Genomic DNA, 10,995 nt, shown 5'->3' on the forward strand with positions numbered 1-10,995 from the left:
ATACTTTACACTTTCATTTTAAACAAAATTGTCGGAAATGAAAATACGTGATGGCCCATTTGCTCCATTGCAATACACAAGCATAGCATACCTGCTGCATAGAACGGAGGGCTATTAAAATAATAGACAGATTCATGTTTTTATTTTTTTAGAACATAATAAAATGTGCCTTTAATGGTCCCACAGTGGAGAAATTTCAATTTGCAGAGTAGGAAGTGGATGCCGCAAAGTAGAAGTACATCATAAGTTTAAAAAACAGTGGTTTACAATATTTTCCAAAAAATGTAAATGTAAAATGAAAATTGAAACAATATAGACAATATAATCAATAGAAACACTTTTGTGCAAAAAATGGAAGAAATATCAGCATAAAACAGCAATGCCTATCTAATGAATGAAATTAAGTTTTTTTTAGAGCAGAACTCAGTGTGAAGCGGCTGAATAACAGCTGGATTGAAGGACCTGCGAAATCACTCCTTCCTACACCTTTACATGTCCTGCCTCCATTTATCCATCTGCTACAATATGTTTGATTCATATTAATATGTAATTAAGAACAATAGAAATTGTGGTGGGAAAATATTTTTTTAAAAGTACAACATTGTTAATCAACAAAGGATTTCACAATCCAGCAGCAACTCTGTCAATCCCCTGGTGGTTGCAGATTCCCTGTTAAAGACAGGCACTCTGGTCCAAGGGCATAGGTTGCTTTATCTTGATCAGATTTCGAAGTTATATTTATGAATAGAAAACATTACAGGAGGAGCCAACCCAGTACTTGCTGATTATGATAAAAATGTAGAAAACATCACAAACAGGCAAGTTAACTTAGTGTACTAATGAATGTCAAAAATGAATTTATCTCATTCACACTTGTCCTAATTTGCAAACCCAGTGGAACGGTGGCACGGTGACTAGCCCTCCAGCCTCAGAGCATGAAGGTTCCCTGTTTGATTCCAATCAGGGGGCTTTCTGTGAGGAGTTTGCATGGTCTCACTGTGTCTGCATAGGTTTCCTCCCACAATCTAAATATGTACAGTAGATCAACTCGTGTTGAAGTGAGTGTATGGTTGAATGTCTCTTTATGGTGGCTTTGTGATCAACTGGTGACCACTCCAGGGTGTACCCTGCCTTTCGCCCAATGACAGCTGGGTTAGGCTCCAGCTGGATAATGAATATTTACAAATAACGACACGTTTAATATTAAAACCTCATTTTATTACTTCTGAGACTCCCTTCTTTTTCAAAACAGGTCAAAGTCTTTTGCTCATAAAATGTAGTACGTGTGAGTCATAAATGATAAAACACTGCACAGCTCATTTTTAGCGAAGGAAAAATCTCACACCAAAGTGAGCAAGTGCTTGCTGGGCTGAAAGCATGGGTTGCTGGGCGAAGTTGAAGTCCTCCAGCTGGGCTTATCCCACTGCTGTCCTGTCACTTTACGGTTTTTTTGCAAATTGCAGAGTAGCAGAGCCTTTTCTTACTCCATATTTGATTGGACCTCATAAGAACATCTCTGAAGAAGTGGTAAGAAAAAGTAGAGAAACATATAAAACCCATTCATTTGGCCAGATCAACGTTTATGTTCTCTATTTGTATTTGTCTTTCATAGGTGACCAACACCCTGTTTCCCATCTGGACGTATTCCTATCTTGCATTTCTTTTCCCTGTCTTTATTCTGACTGATTTTCTGAGACACAAGCCCCTCATTATAGTTCAAGGCTTCTTTCTCGTTACCAATTATGTCCTGCTTTGCTTTGTCCCTGGAGTACCTGCAATGGTCTTCCTACAGGTAGATATTTCAAGACATTATAATTATTGTTGATGTTACCATGTGATTTTTTTAAATGTGCTTCGAGCACAGGGCAGTGCTTCTCAATTATTTTCTGAATCCCCCCCCCCAGGAAGAAGAAAACATTTTCTTCCCCCCAATTATGAATAGTATAATTTGTCTATAAAATGTTAAACGTACACCTGTGCATAATATTGTATCCTTATACAACATTGTTTTTTGGTCTGTAACAGAAAAGATTTCAAGTGCATCAATTTGCCTCAAATTGAAAAAAAAAAAAAATCCTTATTTTTGACCGACTGGACCACAATCCTAACAAATAAAATTCAATAAAATCAATAAATAAAATAGATTCAAATTGATCTGCAACATTAACTGGGCACAATATTTAAAACACTTTAACCTAAAAAACAAAAAATAATTAAACCATTAGTGCTGATTTTTTTAAATCAAAATAAGGAAGTCAGAATTTATGGCTAAAATGAACACGTTTTGCAGTGCACGGCTTTTGAGCGAGGTTTGAAGCATGGTGCTGCAACTCTCAGCTCAAAGTAAACACACAGGTCTTTCCTCGTCTCCCACCGTAGACCCACTGAAGCTTAGCGCAAGATACGCTTCGTCAAATTTCTTCGTCTTAGCTTTCGAGTTACTTTAATTTGCTTGTCCATCTCTCACTGCCTTTCTTATTGTCCCTGATAAATATTTTTCCACGGTGTCTCTTGAGGATTTGTTAAGTGCACTTCATGCCTCCTGCAGTGTGTGTGCATGCTTAGTGCAAAAAAGAAAACACTACACCAGACAGCTAATACTCTGCGCACACTCTGACGATGAAGCGCAACTGCCACTTACTGTGGATGTGCAACTGCACTTTATTCTATCCATCCATCCATCCATCCATCCATCCATCCATCCATCCATCCATCCATCCATCCATCCATCCAACAGCAAAAATGAACATGTTCCCTGCGGTCACTCGCACCCGCCCTGGCATCGCCCTGCGCCTCTCAAGGGCGGCGCTCCCAACTATTTGAGAAGCAATTATTTAGGGAAACATAGTTCAAATCCCATCCCGATCATCTCTTGGTTTATCTATTCTTATTTGCTGTATTATTTTTATGACATGCTATAGTTCTACTGTAATAGAACTGTTCATTTACAGAAACATACATTTAAAGAAGTGTTTACATACAGCTCATTGCTTTTTCAGCAATCACATTCTGCAATCACTTTGAAACAGATCCATTTCACTGCTTTCAAAGTGCAAAGCAATTTCCCCCTTGGGGATCAATAAAGTATTCTGATTCTGCTTCGAATTACAGGTCAACTATGCTGTAGTGACGTCAACCGAGGTGGCGTACTTTTCCTACATTTATAGTGTGATTCCTGCGGATAATTTCCAAAGAGCCACTGGTTACGTGCGCAGTGCCATGCTTTCTGGATATACAGTCGGTGCATGCCTTGGCCAAGTGCTCATCTCCCTGGCTGGTAAGGCATTTTTAATCCACAGAGGGGTTATAATAATTTAAAAATCGCTTCAAAATTTGAGCAATCCCTAATGGACGATGAACTCTAATCAACAGGACTGGACCTCTTCACTATCAATGTTATCACTCTTGGAGTTGTAAGCATGGCTTTTCTCATCTCCTTCCTGCTGCCAATCCCCAAGAAGAGCATGTTCTTCAAAGGAAAAGAGGCTACAGTATTGAGCTTCCAGACCCAAAAGGAGGGTCCTGTGAGAGCAGACAACTCTGAGGGAAAAGAACTGGAGAGGGATAAAGCATCGAAAGAGGATATGTTGTGTAATAGCAGCAGTAGCTGGTGCACCTTACAAAATGTGTCCAATGCAAGTGCTTTACTCTGGCAAAGCTTCAAAGAATCATACTCCTCCAGGTATCAGTTTTTAGTTCCTTTGCCTTGCATCAAATGCTCATGTATTTTATTAACTAGTGCGCCTCCCAAGTCATTCAATGAGAACAAATGATTTGGATTTTTCCAACCTTTATATAATTTCTATTGTTTTCCTCATATGAAGACCACAACAGATTCAGATGTGTAATTGGCAAATGCACAAAAATGTTTTTGGCTAAATTCCTTCTGTTTCATCATCCCACAAATTTCCACAAATGGGGCAAATATGTGTGTATATATATATATATATATATATATATATATATACACATGGTCATGGTGAGGGACAAGACAAAGCACGACTCAGAAGATCCCCCGCCAAGAGCAAAAACTATGGAGCAAACCTGTTTTTTCCTTGCCGTGATGCAGGTCACCAGTCCGACTTGGAAGGGTGTGATTAGGAGGAACAGCCCCCCTGGGCTGAACTCGAGCAGTGTTTTGTTATTGGACTTCTCTGCTTGTTACAGATTGTCCATAACAAACACCACATTCAGGCATAAAGGTGTTCACATGTACACTATTCACCAATGCACCTCAGGCCACAGTTCTTTGATAGACCTTGTTCTCTGACTTGCGGCCTCATGTCCTGGACACTCCGATGAAGAGAGGGGCAGAGATGTCAACTGATCTGGTGGTGAGCTGGCTCCGGATGGTGGGGGATGCCGGTCAGACCCAAAAGCAACGTGAGGGTCTGCTGGGAATGTCTGACAGAACTGAAGAAGGACACTTATCGGGTCTTTCTGGCCTGTGGGGCTCTGGAGACAGCTGACAGGTACCGGCAGGTCAAGTGGCATTCGGCTTCAGTGGTTGCTGAGGCAAAAACTCGTGCATGGGAGGAGTTCAGGGAGACCATGGAGAATGACTTACAGTGGGCTCGAGGAAATTCTGGTCCAGCATTCAGCGGCTCAGGAGGGGGAAGCAGTGCTCCGTTAACACTGTGTACAGTGGGAGCGGGGCGGTGCTGACCTAAACTCGAGATTTTGTAGATCGGTGGCAGGAATACTTCTGAGACCTCCGCAATCCCGTCGATATACCTTCCAATGCGGAAGCAGGGCCAGGGGACTCTGGAGCGGACACACCTATTTCTGGGGCTGAAGTTGCTGAAGTCAAAACACTCTTCAGTAGCGGGGCCCGGGGGGGTGGATGAGGTCTGCCCTGGCTCTGGATGCTGTAGGGCTGTCCTGGCTGATATGCCTCTGCAGCATTGCACGTATGTTGGGGACAGTGCCACTAGACTGGCAGACCGGGGTGGTGATCCCCCCTTTTAAAAGGAGGGATTGGAAGGTGTGCTCAAACTACAGGGGAATCCCACTCCTCAGCCTCCCTGGAAAGGTCTATTCAGCAGTGCTGGAGAAGAGGGTCCGAGGGATCGTTGAATCTCAGATCCAGGAGGGGTGTGACTTTCGTCATGATAGAAGACCAGTGGACCAGCTCTTTACCTTTGGCAGGGTCCTCGAGGGGGCATGGGAGTTTTCCCAACCAGTCTACATGTGTTTTGTGGACTTGAAGCAGGCATTTGACTGTGTCCCACAGGCAATCCTGTGGGGGTGCTCCGGGTGTATGGGGAACTGAACCCTGATATATTGGCTGTTTGGTCCCTGTATGATCCGTGTTGGAGGTTGGTCAACCTGTCGGTTGTAAGTCTGACCTGTTTCCATTAAAAGTTGGACTCTGCCAGGGCTGCCCTTTGTCACAGATTCTGTTCATAACTTTATGGACAGAATTTCTAGCAACAGCCGGGGCGTCAAGGGGATACAGTTTGGTGGCCACAGGATCAAATCTGTGCTTTTTGCAGATGATGTGGTTCTGTTGGCTACATCCTGTTCTCATTGGAGTGGTTTGCAGCTGAGTGTGAAGCGGCCGGGATGAGGATCAGCACCTCCAAATCTGAGACCACGGTGCTAAACTGGAAATGAGTGGAGTGCCCACTCCGGGTCGGGGAAGAGGTTCTGCCCCTAGTGGAGGAGTTCAAGTATCTTGGGGTCCTATTCACGAGGGAGGGAAGGATGGAGCGTGAGATTAACAGGGGGATCGGTGCAGTATCTGCAGTGGTGTGGACTCAGCACCAGTCTGTGGTAGTGAAGAGGGAGCTGAGCCAAAAGGCAAAGCTCTCAATTTACCACTCAATCCACCTTCCCACCCTCATCTATAGTCACTAATTGTGGGTAGTGACCGAAAGAATGAGATTGCGGATATAAGCGGTCGAAATACATATTCTCTGCAGGGTGGCCGGATTCACTCTTAGAGATAGGGTGAGAAGTTCGGTCATCTGGGGAGGCTTGGAGTAGAGTCAGTGCTCCTTCGGATCAAGAGGAGTCAGATGAGGTGGCTCAGGCATCTAGTCAGGATGCTTCCTGGAAGCCTCCCAGGTGGAAGTATTCTGGGCATGTCCACCTTGGAGGAGACCATGGGGAAGACCCAGGACACTCTGGGGAGATTATGTCTCTAGGCTGGCCTGGGAACACCTTGGGGTCCCCCGAGAGGAGCTGGACCATGTGGTGGGGGAGAGGGAGGTCTGGGCCTTACTGCTCCGGCTGCTGCTCCCACGACCCAACTCCGGATAAGTGTGGGAAGATGGATGGATGGATGGATGGATGGATGGATGGATGGATGGATGGGTGGATAGAGACATATATATATATATATATATATATATATAAGTCATGTCTTTACATTACAAATAAAAATGTTGCTCTCAGGAGATCAATTGATTTTTTTCTAATGTGATGTTATGATTATCATGCAGGAATTCGATGTACTGGTCCCTCTGGTGGGCTTTGGCCACTGCTGGATATGTGCAGGTGTTCAACTACATCCAGCTATTGTGGGACCATATTGAGCCATCTGCTACATCCAGCATCTACAATGGGGGTGTAGAAGCAGCCTGTTCTTTTGTAGGTAAGATCAATCATATGCAGCTGACCAGTATTTACTTTTTTGACACCCCCCTGAGCACAAATTGTGGGTAACCAGAACTCTGTACCACCGGGCCAAGAACATTCCATCAACCGCCAAAGGTCGCAAGGCCGAAGTACAGCACATTTGGAAAGCCCTGAGATCCCGTAGCTACCCTAATTCGCCAAATCAGAAACCCCCAGACGTAGGAACATAGAACAGGAGGAACAGAACAACAAATGGAATAAGATCATCATACCATATGTTGCTGGTGTTTAAGAGAAACTCTGAAGGGTATTCAACGAACACAATATACCCTTTGTTCATTTTAAACCCCACAACACCCAGACACAAAAACTGATAAAGGTTTTTGGCAGAAGTTGTAAATAACTTTGGAATTCTTTTGAGCTGATGTCTGGTGCTGAAATATGCTGAATAGGACATGATTCAACACAAACTATGTCAAATTTACTCAGTACCCGGAGGACAAAACACCGACTCATAAGATAGAGAATGTGAAGCATGCTGTCACTTGCACCGAAGACTGTGACGACGTCTACTTTGGAGTGACCAAACAATCTCTGCACAAACGGATGGCCCAACACAGGAGAGCCACTACTTCAGGACAGGACTCCGCAGTCCACCTACCCCTGAAGAACAAGGGCCAAGACAGCAATGTCTATATTCTGGCCAGAGAAGACAGATGGTTTGAGAGAGGAGACAAAGAAGCCATCTTAACCCCCTAAGACCTAGTTTATGCTGATCAACTCTTTACATTTGCATAACAAGTACCATTACCTTGACCTGCCCAAAACCCTGCGTTATATTCGGAAACTCCCCACATGTCATTAGAACAGAAGAAGCCTCTTGGATGAGAGGTGAAACGTCTTCAAGTGAAGAAATTCAAGTCCAGTTCCCACAAAAAGAAGATTTCGACAAGAATATACTTTATTGTCTTTTTCAATCCTGGATCAAATTCCAAGAGAAAGCATGGTATTGTTTCACCGAAATTGGATAAAATATATTGATTCCTTTTAGGTATTGTTGTGTTTTGCGTAAAAAAGGTGACCGGAGATATTAGAGTAGCACTTAGTTATTTTACTGAAGAGCAGAGCACAGGTGATGATAGCAATTTGTACCAACAGACATGAGCCCGCCTACAGAGAGTCTGCGCATGTGCAGATTGCAAGTAAACATATATGGCTAACTCTTCAATATTACTGTGTCCACAGTCAATATTCTACAGGTATTGCTACAAAAATTACCTTGAAAAATTGAAAAATAAATAAATGAATTTAAAAGGACCCTAAAAAATCCTACCCCTTCTATGATTGGTAAACTGTAAACATGTACACTGTTGAAAAATACCTGCTTGAAAAAAATGTCCAAAATGAATCCGGAAAAATAGTAATACAAATGATCCTAAAGCTAATCAAGCCCCCAAGATATGGTTCTGTGACTACATGTACATAAAATTACAGCTTAATTTTTCTTTTTTATATGATTTGTCGAGCTAGGACATACTGTGGTCAATTACTGAATGGGGAAAACACAACAAGGACAAAGTTAATGTCGTGCTCATCTGACACTAATCCCCCAATTCTTCTGTCAGGTGCTGCAGCAGCCTTCTCTGTGGGCTACATCAAAGTGACCTGGACTGTGTGGGGAGAATTGGGTTTAGGTCTCTTTTCAGCCCTTGGGTCAGGCGCTGTGTTTTTGATGGCTTTCACTAGTAGTATTTGGGCATGCTACGCAGCTTACGTCATATTCAAATCCTGCTACATGTTTCTTATCACAATCACAACGTAAGTTCACACGGATACAGCCATTCTTACAACACTTTTATGCCACCAAACAATCTGCAACTGTCTCCTGATGGAGGTAGCACAGAAAGTCATGCTGCAACAGCAACAATGATAATAATTATAAGAAATTATTTATAAAGTACTTTTCATTAAAGTGCTGTTGAAAAGAAAATAGGTAAGAGGAGTACACAATGCAATGGAAAATCACTCGTTCAATCATTTATTGTCTAGTCCCCCTGTAATGTTGTCAGGGACACAATGGGGTAAGAGAGTTCCATTTAGTTTACGTAATTTTTGGACTGTGGGAGGGATTCAATGTGGACACAGGGAGAATATGCAAACTCAAAACAGAGAGGGACCCTTCTTGCAGCAAGTGCTACCCATTGTGCATCTGTATAGATTGGAGAGGGAAATTAATATCAAGAAGTGCACCATAAAACTCAACAACATCACTCTTGACATATAAGCAATAGATGTTTAAGCATAAATGAGTTTTTCACAAGAAATCATTATCCCTTTGCCCTATTTAGATCTCAGATTGCATCCAACTTATCCATGGAGTGCTATGCCTTGACATTTGGGATCAATATGTTTGTAGCACTCTCATTGCAGGCAATTATGACATTGATATTTGTGGATGAGGCCATACTGGGATTGGACATTATAACACAGGTATGTGCATGCACACACTTTATTTAAATGCTTTTTTTTCATCTAGTTCATTTGTCTATAGTGCATTAAGTATTTACTTGTCTGAAAATAAAACAGGACTGTATTCAGTAATGTTTTCCTGAAAATTTGGAGGGTGTTACTGACAGTTGGTAAGAAGTAAGATCTATAGGATCAGAGTTACTTTATTTTAATTCATTTTTTTTATTTTGGTCCAACTCAAGAGAAGTTGAGAACCTAAACATCAAAATGTTACTGCGGTGTGGCATCTGGTGGATCTAGATCAATTTGCGGTGGCTTGGTTTTGCTGACATTATTTTCTCTGCAGTTCATCATCTACGGGAGCTACTATTCCATCATCTCACTGTTCTTTCTTATTCGTGGGACCTACACTGCCAAGATGAGTCAAAAAAATCCTGAACAGGTAGAATGCAAGACAGAAAAATGTGAAACAAGTGAGCAGGTCATCTTTGATGACCCTTTCTAAGCAGGGTTACATTACCAACCCAATTACCATGTTGTACACTAAGTATTGTTGCTGAGTGATGTTTAAAATTGAGCAATTTTGTTACTTAAAAAGTGCATCAGTGGAATTTGGTTATTGTCTATCTGTTTTTCACTATTTTGCCTGTGCAATTTGTGTGTTCATGACATCAGCAAAAAAAGTTATGTTGAGTCACTGATAAAGTCTACTAAAATGATTGTCCTAGTGGTCAATTTGTCATACATGTTCTGTTTTATCAATGGATGGGTAATTAAAGGTCTGGTGAACATTAACCTGGTTGTTCATTGACAAACCCAATGCAGTATTTAGACAGTGGGGGTTGACTGACAAACAAAGAAGACAGAAGCAGAAAGTTTCAGTGTTTACTGGATGAACTTCTTCAAACGCCATTTAAGGAACAACCAAACATGGAAGCATTAAAGAGCCTGAGGTCAGACTGGAAATATCCCACAAGTCTTCTGTGCATGTATGGATTCTTCAGCACTGTTAAACCCTTGGAACCTTTCCTCATTCCGTTCTTAACTGGAGAAGATAAGAATATAACAGCAAAACAGGTATATATGTACAAGTACAAGTAAACAAGTATATATATACATATATATATACTCGTGTGTATGAGTGTGTTTGCATGGAGAGTGAGAGAGAAAGACAGAGATTGGGATTCCCAAGCATTTCATTCATCACATCACTCTGACCTGACTCTACAGAACTTATTGCAGTATTATGCACAAATCTAATGATTCTACTACCCTCATGTCTTATTTTCATTTATTGTTTCTCTTGTCAGATAAACAGCCAAATTTTCCCAGTGTGGACATACTCCTACCTAAGTTTGCTGGTGCCAGTGTTCCTACTCACTGACTGGCTGCGCTACAAGCCTGTGGTTGTGTTTCAGAGTGTAGCCCTCTTCATTGTCACTGCACTGCTACTCTGGACCAAAAGTGTTCCTGCTATGCAGATTACCCAGTTTTTCTACGCAATTGTGACAGCCTGTGATGTGGCTTATTTTTCCTACATTTACAGGTCAGTGTGATTCAATAATCCTTCATGTTGTCTTCATTTTCATATTCATTTTGCTCACTTCTCTATAATCTTGTAATTACAGTGTAATAGATCTGAGGAAGTACCGAAAGGCCACCTCTTACTCCCGTGGCATTCAACTCCTAGGTTACACAGTGGGATCTGTGCTGGGTCAAATATTAGTCAGCTTCGATCTCATGTCCTACAACAACATCTTGGTATTTACTCTTGTTCTGACTGCCATGGCTCTCGTCATATCGCTCCTCCTACCAATGCCACAGGAGAGCTTCTTCTTTCATCAGCAACGGACCAGACAAAGAAGAGGGGAAATTCAAGAGGATATAAATGGAGATGTTGATGGAAAAGAACACACAAGCAGTTCAGATACATGTGTGGCGGAA

At 42.0% G+C, this 10,995-nt stretch overlaps 1 protein-coding gene across 1 annotated transcript; it reads left to right on the plus strand.

The window, feature by feature from the left end:
- Positions 1-1,377: 1,377 nt before the first annotated feature.
- Positions 1,378-10,607, plus strand: slc19a3b (solute carrier family 19 member 3b). The gene is made up of 9 exons (XM_086164978.1): positions 1,378-1,527; positions 1,613-1,792; positions 3,112-3,277; positions 3,373-3,682; positions 6,447-6,598; positions 8,208-8,400; positions 8,931-9,072; positions 9,398-9,493; positions 10,362-10,607. The coding sequence occupies exons 1-9, from the start codon at positions 1,378-1,380 to the stop codon at positions 10,605-10,607; spliced, it is 1,635 nt and encodes a 544-aa protein (XP_086021104.1).
- The last annotated feature ends 388 nt before the right edge of the window (positions 10,608-10,995 follow it).

The sequence above is a fragment of the Fistularia commersonii genome, chromosome 18 (assembly GCF_037954325.1).
Source record: "Fistularia commersonii isolate RoL2024-O1a breed Wild chromosome 18, RoL_Fcom_v1.0, whole genome shotgun sequence".
NCBI lineage: Eukaryota > Metazoa > Chordata > Actinopteri > Syngnathiformes > Fistulariidae > Fistularia > Fistularia commersonii.

Coding starts and splice junctions, on each gene's coding strand:
- slc19a3b (XM_086164978.1), top strand. CDS start 1,378: ATGGGTTGCTGGGCGAAGTTGAAGTCCTCCAGCTGGGCTTATCCCACT. Junction 1,528..1,612: donor AGAACATCTCTGAAGAAGTG/GTAAGAAAAAGT, acceptor TGTCTTTCATAG/GTGACCAACACCCTGTTTCC. Junction 3,683..6,446: donor AAAGAATCATACTCCTCCAG/GTATCAGTTTTT, acceptor ATTATCATGCAG/GAATTCGATGTACTGGTCCC.